Below are 21,801 nucleotides of genomic sequence, written 5' to 3'. Positions count from 1 at the left end.
ATTGTAAATACAGTTACTTAAATGTTAAAAATGCTAAGTCTTTTTCAGTACCAAAATTATGCAGTATTACCTATTTTCAATAGCTACAGCTATATTTAATTTCTTATGGTATAAGGTCTTTAATGAATGTACATAACAAACCACTATCTGCTTTTAGTTTAGTTTTTTTATGCGGATTGCCTATGCTTGCGACATAAAAGTAACACAATACCTTCTTTTGCCTTTGCTAGAATACCACAAGGTGATATACAGTGGAATCTGAAAACTAAATAGGACTAATAATATGAATAATATGATCCCAGCATAGCACCACTAAGTTCAATGCTCCTTAGGTGCCGTGTGGAACTGTGCACAAATAAACTAACCTCGCACAACAAAGCAAGGACAGCTGATTAGAATATTTTAACGCTGCTTCCATTGCTTTGGCCATAATATTCTGGGAGAGGGCCAAAATCGCAGGGGTTAGTCTCCCAGTGTCAGCAGCACGTAAGGAGCTGCTGGCCTTAGGGGCAGCAGGACATTTGAAGGGGGTAAAATCAGTCTCATGGCCTAACAGTGTAGCCGAAGGCAAGCTGGGTGATCGTTGTGGAAGGTCAGGGCTATCCAGGGGGGAAAAAAAATAGAAAAGTTTTCCTTCGGCCATTTGAAACAGGCACCACGTGACTTGTCTCAGGTGCACTAGCCACATTACGGGGAACAGCCCTCCCTCCCATACTGGCCTGCACTCAGTGCACCAGATGCAGAGTAAGGCCTCAGACCCAGTAATATTGAACCCTAGTGCCTGATACGTAATAGAGCTGTGAGCACTGCATGTTGTATCAGCTCTGATGTTTCCAACTCACCAGCTCCACAATGTAGATAAAGTGAACAGTCATATGATGCAAGATACTCTGGATTTCATTCAGTAAAAGGTGCTCAGTAATTTTAACAAATGCATTGCACTTTAGAGTAATTACATCAGTCCTTACAGAGACCTCACTCAAATGTGTGTATAATCAAATTGATCTTGGATGACATTTCAGTTTAGGCAAGAGAATTCGCATTGTTCTTTAATTTACCTTTCTTAATTGATTCAACGTATTCTAATCAAGAATGTGAACATAGCTTAATGTCACTGCTCCCATTACTGTTATGTAGAAAAAGATTGAGTCTCAAGATAACACAATACCTGCAGGAAACTGTACACACTAACATTAAAATTGATCATATTATTAAGATGAACATGTAAATCTAAGTCCATTGCTGATTAAAACATACAAGCTCAAGAAAATATTGGCCCAGAAATTCGGGTCTCCACGGGTGAGTACGCATGGGGTACTCACGCGTAGGCCCAATGGAAGTGCCGGTTTCCTGCATGCACTGCGCATGCGTGGGAAACTGGCACTTCTGTTCCTCTGAACAAAGGGGTTCAGAGGTCGAACGCGTGCGCAGTAGGGGCTGCACATGCACATCGAACTTCGTTTTTTTTTGTTTTTTTTTTTAAACAGGTTTTCCCGGGAGGGTAAGTCTGCAGAAGTTAGACATGTAAAAAGCAGTCGTAAGGCCTGCTTTTTACAAGGTAAGTGGTGAATTAATTAAAATTAAAACATTTTTTCCACAGGTTTATTATTTTTAAATACTTTAAAGCAAGGTAAGTTTATTTTTAGCCCCATTAGAAAATAAAATTATTTTTTTCAAAAATTTAAATTATTGTTTAAAAGTTATTTCATGTAATTTATAGTTTATTTAAAAAATGTGATTTAAAAAAAAATGTATTTGAAGATTTAGTGCTGTTTTGGGGCCGTAGTATTTATAAGTCTTGCCAGCACTTTCTGTCAGACTTATGAATGGAGCATTCCCTGCTCCGATTGGCTCCCCATGGCCCACGTGATCCCAGGGGACGCATCGAACTAACTGCGCCCCTGGAATACGCAAGTACTGCGCGCCGGCAGCTGGACCAGGCCCCGGATAAGAATTCCACGGGGTCCCACAGCTCAACGGCTGGCGCGCAAGGTAAGTGCAGATCGGGGGATTGCACCCGCGGGAAGCCCCCGACCCGAATTTCTGGGCCAATGTGTAACTTATCCAGTTTCTTTTAAACACTACAGGGTAACCTCAACAGGAAAACTATGGCCAAAGGGAGCATGGCTCCCTGTATGGAAAGTGGTACCAGTAAATTTAGTACTCTCCTCCACATCACTTGTGAGTAATCGAAAAAGCAAGAGAGACTCAAAGTAAATTCCCTCACCTAAACCAGAAAGGGTAAACAGGGCAGTAGGGAAATATTTAAACCAGTTAGGGGGACAGGAGGGGAAAATCCATACAGTAAGTCAAAAAGTGAGAGAAAAAGACCAGCAGGACATATGGGAAGGATGGAGACAGTTACCCAAATAAAAGTTCTGTACACAAATGCAGCTAGTACAAGAAATAAAACAAACAAGTTAGAAGCACAAATTCAGCTTGGAGTACTGTGAACAGTTCTGGTCTCCATATTATAAAAAAGATATAGAAGCACTGGAAAAGGTGCAAAAAATATTTACCAGGATGATGCCAGAACTGAGAGATTATACCTATAAGGAAAGATTGAACAGGCTGGGGCTCTTTTCTCCAGAAAAGAGAAGACTGAGGGGTGACCTGATAGAGGTCTTTAAGAATATGGAAGAGTTTGATAGGGTGGAGGTTGAGAAGATGTTTCCACTTGCGGGGGAGACCAGAACTAAGGACCATAAATATAAGATAGCCACTAATAGATCCAATAGTGAATTCAGGAGAAAATTCTTTACCCAGAGAGTGGTTAGAATGTGGAACTCACTACTACGGGGAGTAGTTGAGGTGACTAGCATAGATGCATTTAAGGGGAATCTAGGTAAGTACATTAGGGAAAAAGAATAGATGGATATGTTGTTGGGGTTAGATGAAGAAGGGTGGGTGGAGGCTCGTGTGGAGAATAAACACTGGCATGGACCTGTTGGGCCGAATGGACCGTTTCTATGCTGTAAATACTATGTAACTATGATTGGGAGCTAAATATCCCAGTCTATAGGATCTTTAGAAAGCACAGGGAAATTGGGGAAGAAGTAATAGTAGTAATATTGATAAAAAGACAATTATAGCTGCTGCAGGAAAGGATTTCAGTGAGGGTGATCCGGCAGTGGAAATATTATGGGTAGAGTTAAGGAATAGCAAAGAATGCAAGACTCTGACAGGAGTTGTCTACAGACCTCCTAGGACAATGTCCTGGATTTTGCAGTGGGTAATGATGGCGAACTGTCAGCATTTGTCATCATTACCCCTCTGAAACTGACCGTAACGTCAGGATGTAGCGCATGTGCATCTAAACGCGGTAATCCTGAAGTTGCGATCATTCATTCACTGCTTCCCCACCCCATAGTCGGCAATTTGCAAAATAAGTGGAACTGATGAAAACTAAAACTTTACCGTGTTAATATTGCTGTTAAACACCCCATTAAATATTAAGCCTTGTTGGAATAGGTGTAACTGGGGTTTTAACAGCGTATTGACTGCTAAACAACCGTTCTGGCCCTGAAAAACTAATTTTATACTTGTGGAATGTCAAATTTCTCCATTATGATAAAAATTACTAGATTTTTAAAGTTTGTTCATTATATTTCAGCTTCTACCTTAATCCCATGTGTATGTCACAATCTTTATTTCACTCTCTAACAGTTTTAAAAAGTGCAGCTAATCAGCGCGTTTCATTTCCTGGTTTGCTGTCTGTGAGAATTCTTCAATGTGATTGGCTGCTGAGACAGCTTGATGACATCACTGCTGCTCTTCACTGGAGTTCCCCTTTTGACAGCACTACAATCAATTTCACATCAAGGAAGCTAAAGTTCTCACCACAAAGACTGCGAGATCGCTGTTGGCAGCTGTCTTCGAGGTCAGCAGCAATCGCCGTCGCTTCGCCGCTGACCATAAATTACAGGCCAATATGTCTTAGAACTGACAATAGAACAGGCCATATTAGAATTAGTGATGAGTAACGAACCAGAATTAGCTAACAATCTGATGGTAGACAGTAACGAAGCATCTTGCAAATAGTGAGTATTTGAATTGAATTTGATATTAGGTGCGAGAAGGGAAAGATTTTAAAATTAACTAAGGCAAATTTTGAAGGGATGAGAAATAAATTGACTGCAGTAAACTGAGCTGAGCTGTTAATGGGTAAACCTGCACAGTAAACAGTGGAAAGTAGTCAAAATATTCAAAATATTTGGTATGAAACAAAACCAGTGCATACCTCCAAAAAGCAAAAGCTCCACTTGTGTCGTTATGCAACCATGGCCGCCAAATGAGGTAAGAAACAGTTTATCAAGCTAAAAGAAAAGGTTTCCAACAATGCAAGGAAAAGTAGAAATCCAGCAGTCTGGGAGAACTATAAAAAGGAACCAAGGGATACAAAGAAAGTAATAAGAGGTGCAAAAAGGGACTACGAAAAAATGGTAATGGAGAAAATAATGGGACTTAATGTGGACAAATCTCCAGGACATGACTGTTTCCTCCCCAAGAACTAAAACAAATAGATGAGAAAACTGCAGATGTGTAGGTCATAATTTTCCAAATCACACTAGATTCCAGAATTGTGCGTTTGGATTAGAAATTTTCAAATGTCGCCCCATTATGTAAGAAGGGAGCGAGGGAGAAGCCAGGTAACTACAGTTTGTAAAGGGTTAAACAATTGAATTAGTCAGTTGAGTTTCTTTTGCATGGTTTTCTTTGCAGATCTCTCAAGCAATAGATAAGACAAATACTTCTCAAAGAAATATTCACCTAATCCTGACAGTCTTTTTGTAGATATCTTGCTAACAGAGCCACATTTTGCTTCCATATGTGTTTCAGTAAGTCAAAATTGTAATTAACTAATATATCAAAAGTGTCTGATCCGTACACCCATAAAATCCTTTGAATTACAGTCAATCTGTAAGACGATCTATAGCCACCCACTACTCAAAACATTCACCATTTACAAAACAGGGCAAAAAGGTCTGGTACCACAGGTCACTAAGAGGGCATTGCAAATTAACAGGTGCACGGCCTGCAATTTATTTGTCCATTGATTTCAACTTGAAGGAAGATTGCAACCTGCTGTGCTTGTTAAGAATTGCAAATAGAAATCACATGTGGTGTAGGTCACTGATGCATTCTGATAACACCCAGTTCAAAGCTAGCTGACTCTCTGATTAGACTAAGTGAATTTAATTTGTTTTCATGACTATGCAATCAAAGTATTAGCATATTGAGGATTATTTGGTTTACCAGAGTTTTTATTGCTATTCCAATGTACTAGCTAAATGAATGCCAAGCTTCCAGTTTGTATATGGTACTTTTAAAGGCATATTTTAAACTAAAAAATATTGTAAATAAAAGGAAGAAAAATAAACCATGGACAAAATACTCCATTTTTATCACAGTATGTATTTAGAAGCGTCATGTTACCTGCAAAGCAGCACGTACTCTATTATTCTCTATTTTACCCTAACCCAAGAAAGCATTAAAATTCATATACAATGCAATAAAAAAATGGGAAAAAAATTCAGCTTATAGCAGAGAGCTAGCATAGACTTGATGGGTCGAATGGCCTCCTTCTGTGCCATAACGACTCTGAGAATATATTTGCAGTTTGGCAGGGGCCCAAACTTAATTCTATACTTAGGGATGTCACTGGCCAAAACTATGCACCTTTTCAGCACAAAGCACTGATGAGCTTCCTGCTGCTTTCCTGTTAGCACCATCGTAGCTCTAAGGTTAGCAGTGTTATCTACAGCTGAATGCAAACAATCTCAGCTCCCAGTGAGAGGTCCGACCTCTAGGTTGCATTGATAAGCTAGGTTGGCTGGTCAAGCTTCAAAAAATCCAAGAGTACAAAGTTAATTCAGTTCAACTCTCCCATCACAAGATACATCGGCCAGAATTTTTACTGTGGAGTCGGGTCGGGTGCGTGCGGGCGGTGTAGCGGGCCGGGAACACGATGTTCTGCTCAGCGCGTTCTTCAGGGCGATTTTAACTTAATGGCCCACTTAAAGCAATCATGTGCGTTTCCCGGCCCAATTCAATGGAGCGGGTCTAATGACGGCATCGATGGCTCGTTTCTAGCGCCGATATTTAAAGCAGCCTTACACACAACTCATTTGAAGGTTGCTAGAGGAGTGTGGAAGGTGAAATGGAAAGGTCTGAGTACTGTTCCAAACCATAAAAGATGGATACTCAAAGGCAGAGGGCTGCACCCTGATTTTCTGACGCATCCCTGCATATTCTGGTGGAGGCAGTGAAAGCACGCAGGGGGGTCCTATTCCCTGTAGATAGGCGCAGGAGACCTCCCAAAGACACCAAAAGAGCCTGGCTGGAGATAGCAGAGCAGGTCAGCAGCAGGGATGTGGTCAGGAGGACCTGGATCCAGTGCAGGAAATGATTCCATTATCTCATGAGGTCAGGAAAGGTGAGTACAATGCCACATTCATCCTGACCTGCCTGTCACCACATCCCCATCACTCTGCCTTCACAAGCCTACCCTTCACATCATTCCTCACACCAACATACCTTGTACATCCACCCATCGCTCTCTCTCTATGTACATACTCACATCCCCATCTGACTAACCACCGCTGACAGCCCGCCTCATCCTAATGCAATCATAGCAAGTAACACTACAGAAGGAGGCCATTTGGCATTGGCACCCCACTGCCTCATAGTCACCCTCTACAGATGGAACCCATCCATTCCTTACACTTATTCCATCACTCTCACTCAAAGTTCTCTTCTTTCCCTCCTTGCAGGAGAAAAGAGCCCAGAACACACGGGAGAGGCAGAGAACCAGAGGTGGGTCTCCAGTCTCCCCCCACTGACACCAGCAGAGGAGGGGGCCCTGGAGATATCGGGAGTTGCAGAGCTGCTGGCGGTGGGAGACAGAATGAGGGTGACAGAATTACATTTCATACAGCCACATGCCATACAAAAGTCACTCATATGGTGGCTGGTGTCAGCAGCCAGTGAAATGTCATCATGTGCATAATGGTAATGTTACCCATTCTTATTATAACACTTCTAATTCATCTCTTTACTCTCCTACAGGTCCATCAAGTGCCCCCACCATTGTCAAGCCGGAGGAGCAAAATGACTCCTCAGAGGAACCTCCAGCCTCTGAGGGTGCACCGTCAGCAGACCCAAGCGCACCCAGCACCAGCACAGATACGAACACCTCGGTGGGTCCTGTGCGAGATAGAGTAGTTTTGTCACATGGTGTCTCACAATTCACAAGTGAGCAACAGCAGATGGTGTTGACAGGGACAGCAGTGGAGACTCCTCACCGGAAGGTGCAGGACGCTCCAAGCTCTGATGAGCTGCATGCAGACGCTGAGCCTCAGGGGCCAACAAGAAAGAGGGTGATCTTGAAATGGCAGCAATAATTTCATGAGGCTCTGGCAGCTTTTGCATCCGCGATGTCTGCAAATGTGCAGAGAATGAAAGAGTCCATCTCCAATATGAGCACCACCATGTTGCAGGTGATAGCGACGATGTGCTGTTCCATGGAAAGGATGGCCACCTGCATGCAGCAGCAAATACGCCAGTCACATGAGCACATGATAGCTGTGGACAACAGATCACATACCCTCATAGACCTCATCTCTAGGAGGGATATAAACGTAGACTTGGGCGTTCATTGCCCCACTGCTGTGCAGCAAGGTGCTCTCCAGCTCCTTGCTAGCAGGGAAGTGCGGTGGCCCATGAGAGAATGATGCTGAGAGGGGACATGGAAGTGAGGTCTCTTCTCAAAATGCTCGCACTTCTCCCTTATTGCCTACCCATCAGTCAGAGCCCCACATGCTTCCCCGGATCCTGATGACCAAGTTTGCCCCCATACAGCAGCAGGAGGAGCAGACTTTGGCGGAGCCATCACAGGCTCCAAAACCCAGAGGACGTCCGCTAAAAGTGTCTTACCAGTCGCAGCAGGGAAGTGAGCAGCCCGCCTCTACCTCTGCTGAAGCCACAGGGGTTGCACCTCGTAGAAGCACTCAAAAGAAAAATGACACAAAAGTAGATGCACAAGGGTATGCACATGGGTGTACAAACAAATGTTAGTGTTAAGTTTTAGTTCTTTTGATGACACAGATAGATGTATTTCTTTGCACCACTTTCCAGTCTTGTCCATTTTTGACTGCTACCTTGGAAGTGGCTTTGTCACTTGGAGTGAATGGTGAGACATTACTTACCCTCGAGCAAGAGAGGAATGGCTTGTTCATTGTAGGGGCAGGAGTAGGCCACTCGGCCCCTCGAGCCTGCTCCGCCATTCAATAAGATCATGGCTGATCTGATTACTCCACATTCCCGCCTACCCCCGATAACTTTTCACCCCCCTTGCTTACTAAGAATCTATCTACCTCTGCCTTAAAAATATTCAAAGACTCTGCTTCCACCGCCCTCCGAGGAAGAGAGTTCCAAAGACTCACGACCCTCTGTGAGAAAAAGTTTCTCCTCATTTCTGTCTTAAATGGGCGACCCCTTATTTTTAAACAGTGACCCCTAGTTCTAGATTCTCCCACAAGAGGAAACATCCTCTCCACATCCACCCTGTCCAGACCCCTCAGGATCTTATATGTTTCAATCAAGTCACCTCTTACTCTTCTAAACTCCAGCGGATACAAGCCTAGCCTGTCCAACCGTTCCTCATAAGACAACTCACCCATTCCAGGTATTAGTCCAGTAAACCTTCTCTGAACTGCTTCCAGCGCATTTACATCCTTCCTTAAATAAGGAGACCAATACTGTACACAGTACTCCAGATGTGGTCTCACCAATGCCCTCTATAACTGAAGCATAACCTCCCTGCTTTTGTATTCAATTCCCCTCACAATAAACAATAACATTCTATTAGATTTCCTAATTACTTGCTGTATCTGCATAGTAACCTTTTGCGATTCATGCACTAGGACACCCAGATCATTCTGTATCTCAGAGCTCTGCAATCTCTCACCATTTAGGTAATATGCTTTTTTATTCTTCCTGCCAAAATGGACAACTTCACATTTTCCCACATTATACGCCATTTGCCAGATCTTTGCCCACTCACTTAACTTATCTATATCCCTTTGCAGTCTCATTATGTCCTCTTCACAATGTACTTTCCAACCTATCTTTGTGTCATCAACAAATTTAGCAACCATACCTTCGGTCCCTTCATCCAAGTCATTTATATAAATTGTAAAAAGTTGGGGCCCAGCACTGATCCCTGTGGCACACTACTCGTTATGTCTTGCCAATCAGAAAATGACCCATTTATGCCTACTCTCTGTTTCCTGTTAGCTAGCCAATCTTCTATCCATGACAATATGTTACCCCCTACACCATGAGCTTTTATTTTCCGCAATAACCTTTGATGTGGCACCTTATCAAATGCCTTCTGGAAATCTAAGTACAGTACATCCACCGGTTCCCCTTTATCCACAGCACAATTTACTTCATCAAAGAACTCCAATAAATTGGTTAAACATGATTTCCCTTTCACAAAACCATGTTGACTCTGCCTGATTACTTTGAGCTTTTCTAAGTGCCCTGCTATAATGGCTCAGAAATTCAGGTCCCAATGCGTGAGTACACATGGGGTACTCGCGCGTAGGCCCAAGGAAAGTGCCGGTTTTGTGCATGCACTACACATGCATGGGAAACCGTACTTCCGTTCCCCTGAAAGAAGGGGTTAAGAGGTGGAACGCGTGCGCGGGAGAGGCGGCGCATGCGCATTGAAATTACGTTTTTTTTCCAGGTTTCTCCGGGAAGGTAAGTCTCCAGAAGAAGTTAGACATGTAAAAAGCAGTCGCAAGGCCTGCTTTTAATAAGGTAAGTGGTGAATTAATTAAAATTAAAACATTTTTCCACAGGTTTATTATTTTTAAATACTTTAAAGAAAGGTAAGTTTATTTTTAGCCCCGTTAGAAAATGTAATTCATTTCTTCAAAAATTTAAGTTATTGTTTAAAATAGTTATTTTATATAATTTATAGTTATTTTAAAAATGTGATGTTTTAAAAAAAAATTATTTGAAGTTTTAGTGATGTTTTGGGGCTTGTAATATTTATGGTTTTGACAGCTCTTCCTGTCATTTTTATGAATGGGCATTTCCCTGCTACCATTGGCTCTCCATGGCCCACGTGATCCCAGGGGATGCATCGAACTAACTGCGTCCCAGGGATACGCAAGTACTGCACGCCAGCAGTTGGAGGAGGCCAAGGATCGCAATTCCACGGGGGCCCACAGCTCAACGGCCGGCTCGCAAGGTAAGTGTAGGTCAGAGGCTTGCACCCGCGGGAAGCCTCCGACCAGAATTTCTGGGCCAATGTCTTTAATAATAGCTTCTAACATCTTCCCTAGGACAGATTTAAGTTAAGCTAACTAGCCTGTAGTTTCCTGCTTTCTGTCTCCCTCCCTTTTTGAACAAAGGAGTTACATTCGCTATTTTCCAATCTAATGGAACTGTTCTGGACTGATGGACCATTTTATATGCAGATAGCACCCTCTGGTGGTGGTTATGTATTAGCAGTGTTTGTGTGCAGCAGAGGTCATTTGACCTTTCTACCTTTCTTCCTGTGTGAGAGGTCATTTGACCTTTCCACCTTTCTTCCTGTGTAACCCAGGAAGTAGAATCCCAGGAAGAACCTGGCTTGAGTAATGGAGAATTCCATGAGGGATTTGCAATCCAATGTAATCTGATCTCATATGTTAGGCCAGGCGCAATATCTGTGAGTATCTTTGTCTGTTTGCATGACAGCAACTTTGTCAGTGTAGTATTTTGATAACACTATGTTTATAAAAGGTTAATATTTAATAGTTACAGAAGTTAGTCCAAATGTTAGTTAGTTATACAATTAGTCTATTCTACTGTTGTAAATATGTTATATCTTATGTAATATCGAATGTATAGTACTCAGTTTATGTACAAAACATACTTTGTCTTTGTTTACAGTTTCACAAATTTGTTCAAGTAAAGCTTCAAACAGCAAACGGCTTCATGAGGAATTATTTTGAGTAAGTGTTTAACTTGCTGGATAACTAGATAGGAGCACGTCTAGCGCGGCCAGTACAGTGAAAAGATAGCAATACGGCTAGCTGTGAAGAGCGGAGCAGGAGGAACCCAGTGTAAGCCTTAACCTCGTAGAGCTCACCTACCGCACATCAACATGTCAGAAGATAATAACGAAAATGCTTTGCAGCGAGGAGAAGACCTTAAACGGGCAGATGAAACTGTAGAAGGTGACAATAGGTCTATAAGCTCCGGTTACGTCAGATCGCAAGCTGGTTCACGGTCATCAGGTGGTTCTAGAGTAAGCGTGGCCATCGCCAGAGCACGGGCTAAGCTAGTGGCAGCTCAAGCCAGAGCTGCGCATGCGAACAGTGAAATAGAAATAAAAGTAAGACAGGCCCGTCTCCAAGCTGAATCCCAAGCTGAACAGGCCCGTCTCCAAGCTGAATCCCAAGCCGAACAGGCCCGACTCCAAGCCGAACAGACCCGTCTCCAAGCTGAATTCCAAGCCGAACAGGCCTGTCACCAAGTTGAACGCCAAGCTGAACAGGCCTGTCTCCAAGCCACATTAGACGCTCTGCAGCAACAAAAAGGGATAGATGCTGCATTAGCTGAGACACAAGTATTCGAGGCAATTTTGGAGGGAGCTGATCCCGAGACAGCGTACAAACCTTTAATTCCCGTTTCGTGGCAGAGTCCACGACAGCGCACCATAGATTACGTGAGCGACAATGCCGACATACAGTTTACAGGAGAAAGGAATGAAGGCCCGCACATCTCTACAGACGCAAGCACTTCGTATAACATGCCACAAGTTGCCAACCAAGGTCAAAGTAGACAGCATGCCTCAAGCCGCAGAGTCTCCCCCAGCAGAACGGAAGACACGGTGCAGAGGAATAGAACGCTGAATAAAGTGAGCAGCAAATCCCCTCTCGTTTCCTTGAGACCCCCAACAGAGCCCCTAGCCAAGGCAACCCTGGCACAGGTCCCAGCACCTACGACCTTGCCAAATACCTTGCACGCACCCAGCTGGTGACTACAGGGTTAACCAAGTTTGACGACAGGCCGGAGAATTATCGGGCTTGGAAGTCCTGCTTCCACGATGCCATATCGGGCTTAGACCTGTCGGCAGGAGAAGAGCTCGGCCTCCTTATCAAATGGCTCAGCCCAGAGTCCGCTGGACAGGCCTGCAGGATAAAAGCGGCCAATGTGGGACAGCTGCCAGAGGGGTTGAAGATGGCTTGGGCGAGGCTGGAAGAAAGCTGCGGCTCGCCTGAAGCCATTGAAAGGGCTCTCTTTGACAGGTTGGAGAACTTTCCGAGGTTGACGAGTAAGGAACCCCAGAAGCTCCGCGACCTTGGAGATCTGCTGTCGGAACTCGAAGCCGCAAAGCAGGACGGCTACTTACCCAGTCTATCGTACTTGGACACTTCCAGAGGAGTAAGTCCCATCATTGAGAAGCTTCCATTTAACCTGCAGGAGAAGTGGATAACGTTTGGATCAAAGTTCAAGCTAAAGTACAACGTGGCGATCCCACCATTCTCTGCATTCGTCAAATTCATCCGTAAAGAAGCCAAAGCCAGGAACAACCTCAGCTTCAACTTCTTCTCCTCCCACACAGCACTTGCCAGAAGAGACAAGTTTGACAGACATGGAAAGACACCAATATCTGTCCACAAAATGCAAGTGTCCTCAACTGAGCACACAAAGATTCAGAAGAAACCTGAGGATATGAGCAAACAATGCCCTATCCACAACAAGCCCCATCCTTTAAAGAAATGCAGAGGCTTCAGGGAGATGTCCCTGGAAGATCGGAAACAATATCTCAAAGAGAACCCTATATGTTTCAAGTGCTGCTCGTCCACGAGCCATCTCGCCAAGAACTGCAAGGTAGATGCAAAATGCACTGAATGTGAAAGTGATCAGCACGTTTCAGCACTACACCCAGGCCCAGCTCCTTGGAAGTCAGAGATGCCTCCTCCCGCTTCAGAGCATGGCAGGGAGAGAGAGGGAGCTGCTGGTCCAGAGATTACATCCAGGTGCACCGAGGTGTGTGGCGAAGGAGTGAGCACAAGAGCATGCTCCAAGATATGCCTCGTTAATGTGTACCCTGTAGGACGTCGCCAGGAATCTGAAAAGATGAAAGCACACTTCCTAGAATTTGTTAAGAAAATGCTTGTCAACGATTATGCAGAGATAGCTCCTCCACTCCAGGAAGGCCAAGAGTGTTGGTACCTCCCTTCCTTCGGAGTCTATCACCCCAAAAAGCCGGAACAGATCCGCGTGGTGTTTGACTCCAGTGCACCATATCAGGGAGTCTCTCTCAACGACGTACTCCTCACAGAGCCCGATCTTAACAACAGCCTCTTGGGAGTACTCATGAGATTCAGGAATGAGCCCGTCGTCATCACTGCCGATATCCAGCACATGTTTCATTGCTTTGTGGTGAGAGAAGACCACAGAGACTTCCTCCGCTTCCTGTGGTATCGGGACAACGACCCCAATAGAGACATTGTGGACTACAGAATGCGTGTCCATGTCTTCGGGAATAGCCCGTCCCCTGCTGTCGCCATATACGGACTGAGGAGGGCTGCCAAGGAAGAAGACGACGACTTTGGCAGTGATGTGAGAGGGTTCATCGAATGAGAGTTCTATGTCGATGACGCACTGAAGTCATTCCCGACCGAAGCAGAGGCCATCAGTACCCTCGGACGAGCTCAGGAACTACTTGCACTATCCAACCTCAGGCTGCATAAGATAGCCTCTAACAGACCAGCAGTGATGGAGGCATTCCCCCCTGAAGATCGTGCTAAGGACGTCAAGGACCTAGACCTCTTCACTGATGACCTCCCCCTACAGCGTAGCCTAGGGGTGTCGTGGAACATAGCAACAGACACGTTCACGTTCCAAGTCTTAGATGCCAAGAAACCCTTCACATGTAGAGGAGTGCTCTCTACAGTCAACAGCCTATACGACCCTCTCGGCTTCTTAGCCCCTGTCACCATACAAGGCAGGCTGCTCCTCAGGGAACTCTCCACACGCGCTGAAGAGTAGGATTCACCTCTCCCTGAAGAGATGCAAGCAGAGTGGGACAGATGGAGAGACTCACTCCAAGACTTACAGGAGATCCGAATACCTCGCTGCTATTCGTCTTTCTCTCCCTTAAATGCCCAATTCAAAGAGCTTTGTGTCTTTGCAGACGCATCTGCTAAGGCCATTACAAGTGTGGCTTATCTGAAGGTCACCACTCAAGATGGACAAAGCAAAATCGGCTTCGTCTTTGATAGGGGTAAGTTGGCACCCAGCCAGACCTCGCCATACCCAGATTGGAGCTGTGCGCAGCAGAACGCAACCTACCCCCTCACAGCAGTCTACGGAAGCTGCATCCTATCGTCGACACCGATGGACTGTCTCTGAGGTGGTTCTTCTTTTGTCGCCAGAGGACTCCAGTGACAAGTAGAGCCCGGACTATGTGGAGTCATTAACGACCCCAGACGGGGAGTGTTCTGGACTGATGGACCATTTTATATGCAGATAGCACCCTCTGGTGGTGGTTATGTGTTAGCAGTGTTTGTGTGCAGCAGAGGTCATTTGACCTTTCTACCTTCCTGTGTGAGAGGTCATTTGACCTTTCCACCTTTCTTCCTGTGTAACCCAGGAAGTAGAATCCCAGGAAGAACCTGGCTTGAGTAATGGAGAATTCCATGAGGGATTTGCAATCCAATGTAATCTGATCTCATATGTTAGGCCAGGCACAATATCTGTGAGTATCTTTGTCTGTTTGCATGACAGCAACTTTGTCAGTGTAGTATTTTGATAACACTATGTTTATAAAAGGCTAATATTTAATAGTTACAGAAGTTAGTCCAAATGTTAGTTAGTTATACAATTAGTCTATTCTACTGTTGTAAATATGTTATATCTTATGTAATATCGAATGTATAGTACTCAGTTTATGTACAAAACATACTTTGTCTTTGTTTACAGTTTCACAAATTTGTTCAAGTAAAGCTTCAAACAGCAAACGGCTTCATGAGGAATTATTTTGAGTAAGTGTTTAACTTGCTGGATAACTAGATAGGAGCACGTCTAGCGCGGACAGTACAGGAACCTTCCCCGAATCTAGGGAATTTTGGAAAATTAAAACCAATGCATCAACTATCTCACTAGCCCCTTTTAAGACCCTAGGATGAAGTCCATCAGGACCCGGGGACTTTACAGCCCGCAGCTCCAACAACTTACTCAGTACCACTTCCCTGGTGATTATAATTTTCTTGAGTTCCTCCCTTCCATCCATTTCCTGATTTACAGCTATTTCTGGGATGTTACTTGTATCCTCTATAGTGAAGACCAATGCAAAATACCTGTTCAATTCAACTGCCATCTCCTTATTTTCCATTATTAATGCCCCAGACTCACTTTTTATAGGACCAATGCTCACTTTGTTAACTCTTTTCTTTTTAAAATATCTATAGAATCTCTTACTATCTGTTTTTATATTTCTAGCTAGCTTTCTCTCGTACTCTCTCCTTATTAATCTTTTAGTCATTCTTTGCTGTTTTTATATTCTGTCCAATCTTCTGACCTGCCACCCATCTTTGCATAAGTATATACTTTTTCTTTAAGTTTAATACTATCTTTAACTTTGTAAGATTTGCAAAATTCAACAGATTCCCCAAAACCAAGAAGATTACCCTAAAGGAGGGATTTTTGGACTGTTAATAAACCATGTCAGAATGGTATAAGAATATTGGGCCAAAGGGAGATTTAAAAATCAAGGACCCCAGGATTTTGGATTTTATTTTAAAAGCATGTTTGAGCCTGTGGAAGAAAAGGGGGCTGCAACAAAGAAATTGGGATTGGCCTCTGTAAATGGACAGTTTTGGGTATTGGCATTAGCCAAGCTGTCTGGGGATTACTGGACTGTCTCAGTCATTTTACATAATAACAATAGACCAACAGAAGAACAATTCCCGCCCAAAATTACAGAACCATCAAAAGTATACATAATGCAGAACATGCCACCAACTAACAAAAGAACCTTGGTGAGCATTATCCCTGGTCCTCTGGAGCCCAACTTAGCTAGTGAAGTGGGATTGGGAGGGGTGTAGTATTTTGTCTATTGTTATTTTCCCTCGTATATTCCAAAGTGTTCCCCCAATTTAGAGTGTTAAGATTATTGTATTGTGTATTTTCTTTCTCAATAAAGATCTTATTCTTTTCACCAAAATTCAGTTGTCTGCTGCACTTTTCATCACAACCCCCAAATAAGTCCCAGTTCTAGAACCAAGGGAGTGGGAGCGATTCGAACCGCTCACAAGTCAGAGGTGAAGCTGACCCACACACCACCCCCTACAGCTTTTTTAGTTAACCACGGATGGTGGGTCCTCCCTTTGGAATTTTTCTTTCTTGTTGGAATGTATATATTCTGTGTATTTTGAAATATCCCCTTTAAATGTCTGCCACTGTAACTCTATTAACCTATCCCTTAACCTAATTTGCCAGTTCATTTTAACTAGCTCTGCTTTCATGCCCTCATAATTTCCCTTATTTAAGTTTAAAATACTAGTCTTGGACCCACTCTTCTCTCTCTCAATGTAAAATTCAATCATATTATGATCGCTGCTACCTAGGGGCGCCTTCACTATGAGGTCATTAATGAATCCTACCTCGTTGCACAATACCAGGTCTAGTATGGCCTGCTCTCTGGTTGGCTCCAGAACGTGCTGTTGTAAGAAACTATCCCGAAAACATTCCATGAACTCTTCACCTAGGCTACCTTTGCCCATTTAATTTTTCCAGTCTCTATGTAGATTAAAATCCCCCATGATTATTGCCGTACCCTTCTGACAAGCTCCCATTATTTCTTCCTTTATACTCCATCCTACCCTGTGGTTACTGTTAGGGGGCCTGTACACCATTCCCACAAGTGACTTCTTGCCTTTATTATTTCTCATTTCTACCCAAACCGCTTCTATATCCTGGTTTCCTGAACTTAGGTCATCCCTCTCTATTGTGCTAATACCATCATTAATTAACAGAGCCACCCCTCCACCTTTTCCCACCTTCCTGTCCTTCCTTCAATATTCAGGTCCCAAACTATGTCATCCTGCAGCCATGTTTCTGCAATGGCTATCAAATCATATTTATTTATTTCTATTTGCACTATCAGTTCATCTGTTTTGTTTCAAATGCTACGTGTATTCAGATGCAGAGCCTTTAGTTTTGTCCTTTTATTATTTTTGTAACCTTTAACCTTATCTGTTGATTTACTTCTAGATTTGTACTCTCTATCCCTTCCTGTCACGGTCTGTTTATCATTTCCCATATTAATACCTTTCTCTATTGCCTTGTCTCTAATCTTTGAATTACCACATTTTCCCAAATTTGATCCCATGCCCCTAATATTTAGTTTAAAGCCCTCTCTACCGCCCTAATTATACGACTCACCAGAACACTGGTCCCAGCACGATTCAGGTGAAGACCGTCCCAACGATACAGATCCAACTTTCCGCAGTATTGGTGCCAGTGCCCCAGGAATCAAAACCCATTTCTCCCACACCAGTCTTTGAGCCACGCATTCACAGAATCACAGAAACCTCACAGTGCAGATAGAGGCCATTTCGGCCCATCGAGCCTGCACCGACACATATCCCACCCGATCCCTGTAACCCCTACCCCACCCTATCCCCGTAACCCCACGTATTTAATCCCCCTAACACTAAGGGTCAATTTTATCATAGCCAATCAACCTAACCCGCACATCTTTGGACTGTGGGAGGAAACCGGAGCACCCGGAGGAAACCTACGCAAACACGGGGAGAATGTGCAAACTCCACACAGACAGTCACCCGAGGCCGGATTCGAACCCAGATCCCTGGCGCTGTGAGGCAACAGTGCTAACCACTATGCCACCATGCTGCCCTTCATCTCTCTAATTTTATTTACCCTATGCCAATTTGCTCGTGGCTCAGGTAATTACCCTTGAGGTTCTGCTTTTTAATTTAGCCCCTAGCTGCTCATACTCTCTCAGCAGAACCTCTTTCCTAGCTCTACCTATGTCGTTGGTACCTACATGGACCATGACCACTGGCTCCTCCCCCTCCCACTGCAAGTTCCTCTCCAACCTAGAGCAGATGTCTCGAACCCTGGCACCGGGCAGGCAACATAGCCATCTGGACTCTCGCTCTTGGCCGCAGAGAACTGTATCTATCCCCCTGACTATGCTGTCCCCAATTACCACTACATTCCTATTAACTCCCCCTGCTTGAATGGCTTCCTGTACTTCGGTGCCATGGTCAGGTTGCTCATCCACCCTGCAGCCACCGCTTTCATCCATACAGGCTGCAAGAACCTCAAACCTGTTGGACAATTGCAAAGGCTGAGGCTCCTCCACCTCCTGGGTCCCCGTACCTGCCTCACTCGCAGTCACATCCTCCTGTCCCTGACCACTGACCAAATCAGAAAACCCTATCCTGAAGGGTGTGACTGCCTCCTAGAATAAAGTGTCCAGGTAACTTTCCCCGTCCCTGATGCATCGCAGTGTCCGCAGCTCGGCCTCCAGCTCAACAACTCTGAGCCGAAGCTCCTCAAGCTGCAGACACTTACTGCAAACGTGTTCGTCCTGGATCACACTGGCGTCCAAGAGCTCCCACATACTGCAATCGCAACACATCACCTGCCCTGCCATCTTTATTGAGTCTTAATTAATTTATTTTTATTAATTACTACACCTAATAAGATTTATTACTGCTAGTAAACAAGTACTAATGAAACCGTACAATTACTAATACATTTCCTGGGCTTTAAAAGATAAGAGAAGTGAGCAAAATACTCACCAACCAATCACTTACCCCTTTCCCTGTGATGTTGCCTTTTATTTTTCTCCAGATGTGGTTGGGGGGTGTCACAGAGCCGAACTCCCGCTGGTTCTCTGTCCCCTCGCGAAGCTTTTTAACTCCTGCTCTCCTGGAAGCTGACAAAGATGCTTTATGGTGTTGTTGGGGGGTAGGGGCAGGGAACTTAGCACAGCATGTTGCAGTCATATGGGTGCAGTGGAGCAAGTAAATCTAGCCATGATGAGGCTATCCCGGGCCTCCTGGGCAGCAATGTGCACCACTGCTGGTGCCATCTCCACCTTAGGTTCCTCCTCCTCCTAGTCTTCCACCTGCTCCTCTTCCTCCTCCTCTGAAGAGGCTGTGTGCTCTGCGCCTTGCTCCTCCTACAGCTCCAATCCTCGCTGCTGCACTATATTGTGCAGCAAACGACGTGATTCTGGAGATCCTGGCTTGTGCGTACTGAAGGGCTCCTCCAGATCTGTCAAGGTATCTGAAGCGCATCTTCAGCATGCCTATTGTTTGCTCTATGACACATCTGGTGGACATGTGGCTCTCATTATAACGCTCCTCAGCCTCAGTACTCAAGGGTATCATGAACCACGTCTTCAGTGAATAGCCCTTGTCTCCAAGCAGCCAGCCAGTGAGTCTGTTTGGAGGTGTGAAGAGCTGAGGGAAGGTGGACTGGCGCAGCATAAGAGTCACGACAGCTGCCAGGGAATCTGGTGCACACATGCATGATGATCTTTTTATGGTTGCCGACGAGCTGCACATTGAGGGAGTGGAGGCCTTTGCAGTTCACAAACACTCCTGGGTGATGAAGGGGTGCCTTCATGGCCACATTTGTGCAGTCGATGTCACCGTGCATCTGTGGGATATCAGCCAGAGCCACAAAGCCGAGCACCCGCTCAGTAACACTGGCCTCATCAGTGGCAAAGTTGATATAATTGGCTGACTTGTGAAACATGGCATCGGTCACCTGGGTGATGCATCTGTGGGCGGCCAACTGCGAGATCCCGCAAATGTCTGCTGCATATCCCTGGAAGGAGCCTGAGGCGAAGAAGTCGAGGGTAGTGATGACTTTGACAGCCATTGGTCAGGAGTGTCCACCAGGACCTCTGGGCAGCAGGTCTTGTCACAGCAAGCTACAAATGTTGGTGATGATCTGGCACGATAGCCTGAGCCTCCTGATGCACTGCTGCTCAGTCATATTGAGGAAGCTCATCCTCTGCCTGTATACCATGTGTTGGGGGTATTGCCTCCGGTGTGCTGCACCCTGTGGTGCCCCCCTCTCTCCTGTGGACCATCAGGTTGTTGAGGAGGAGGCTGCTGTTGTGGTTGCTGCTGGTCGTGGGGCTCATCTTGGTCCAATTCTGAGGACAAAGTGAGACAGTATAAGCGGCAGCCATGCTGATGTAGTAGATGGCAGGTAAAGTGGAGATCAGAGGGCCAATCCCTTAATGTTGTGATGGTGAGTAGCAATGTGGTGAGAGTGGCTTCTGAGGTTTCAGAAATGACCTGCAGAAAAGAACTGCTGACACCTAAATCTGTGGACAAAATGAAGTCAGCAAGAGCCTTTCCATGAGGCAAGTAATGAGGTGTAATGTTGGCATATTTATGTGCTTTTCCCAGCTCTCAATGAATGGACTTGCCACTGAGATTCCGCCTCCCCTTCTGTTCCTGCCACTGAGATTCGCCCTGTTCCTGGGACTAGGGACAGGGTCACTGGCAAGGCTTGGAAACTAAGCAGAGCCAGGCCTGGTTAGTACCTGGAGGAGTGACCATCAGGGAAGACCAGGTGCAGAAGGTCACGGAAGGAGCCCCGAGGAGGGGCGGTTGGTGAGAAGGTCACGGAAGGAGCCCCGGGAGGGGCGGCTGGTGAGCAGGCCCGGGCGTTGAGCTGAAGATTGTCGGACAGGAGGAATGGTGGAAATGGAATGGCGGCGTGCACAGACGCAGCGGCTTTGCTTCTCCCAGGACGGTGCTATTTACGTTTAATGTTAATGTTATTTGTACTGGACTCATGGGAGCTTGCAAGATCACATTTCGTTGTTCATGTACTTGTGCATTGTACAATGACAATAAAGTTGAATTATTATTATTATTATTATTAAAGGTGAGGTACTTGAGCTGCGTGAATCCCGTGCTCCTGCAGTAAAAGTCAAAAGCTGGTATTAAAAACCCTCTTAAGAGTCTCTGAAAAAGCAGTTAATGACTTGAATGAGGTCGCATGCCTCTACCGATTGGGTCCGTGTCGCACCTTCAAAGCCATCCAAGTTACATGCGCCAGGCGGTGGGTTCCTGACACGCTCACAATTTCCGGGATTTTTACAGCCAACCCGCCCCCAAACCCGCACGCTTGGCAATGGGAAAATTCTGGCCCTCATCTCAGAGCCAGCCGCAAAGAGACCCACTTGTTCTCCACAAGACCAGTTAATAATGACCGTCAGACAACTAACAAGTGTGCATGTGGCCTTCATTCAGTGGACAGCAGTTACCAGGAACTTCTCCCGAGTGGAATACTGCGCAGCAAACCTCACCACAAAATGCATCACTGCATTGCCACCATCCTCCTGATCACAGCATGGATACACACTACACCCCATCAAATGGTAGCTCCAACAGCCAATGGGCCTAGGTGTAGTTGCCTCTATGCAACGCAATCATGGTAGGCACTGTACTGTGGATATATGAGCATAATCGCACACCTAGCCTCCACCAGCTGTCGTTTCCACCTCATGGTGACCCCATCAGCTATCTCATGAACGTCTATTTTTAGTATGGTAGAAATTATCAACCCAGTACCAAGTTAAATTACTGCTAATATGATTCACTTATTTTAGGAAGGTTCTACTGTATTCTACAGTACCTTTTTTGTAGGTTTTTTTAACTTTATTTTTCAAAGTCAGTTGTGTGAGGATTATAATGTAACATTTCCTATTTTTAAAAACAGTCTGCT

At 44.9% G+C, this 21,801-nt stretch overlaps 2 protein-coding genes across 5 annotated transcripts in view; one reads left to right on the top strand and one right to left on the bottom strand.

Moving 5' to 3' along the window:
• The window catches only part of galnt13 (polypeptide N-acetylgalactosaminyltransferase 13), a 685,563-nt gene that overhangs the window by 62,361 nt on the left and 601,401 nt on the right, over positions 1-21,801 (bottom strand). The window lies entirely within an intron of this gene.
• On the top strand, positions 2,940-20,928 carry LOC147120415 (uncharacterized). 2 transcript variants are annotated; one of them, XR_015078190.1, is made up of 3 exons: positions 2,940-11,012; positions 14,995-15,056; positions 20,475-20,928. XR_015078190.1 is itself a non-coding variant. In XM_085986313.1 (2 exons), exon 1 carries the CDS (start codon positions 12,244-12,246, stop codon positions 13,651-13,653), a length of 1,410 nt encoding a protein of 469 aa, XP_085842439.1. In that variant the 5' UTR covers positions 2,940-12,243; the 3' UTR covers positions 13,654-15,056; positions 20,475-20,928. The 2 variants fall into 2 exon arrangements, 1 of the variants encoding a protein (XP_085842439.1); XM_085986313.1 differs by having other exon boundaries at positions 2,940-15,056.

Source organism: Somniosus microcephalus, chromosome 4 (assembly GCF_052327205.1).
Source record: "Somniosus microcephalus isolate GS21.2 chromosome 4, FLI_Smic_1.0, whole genome shotgun sequence".
In the NCBI taxonomy this organism is placed as follows: Eukaryota; Metazoa; Chordata; class Chondrichthyes; order Squaliformes; family Somniosidae; genus Somniosus; species Somniosus microcephalus.
The sequence above is the reverse complement of the archived record's forward strand: the minus strand, read 5'-3'. Positions and strand labels throughout refer to the sequence as shown.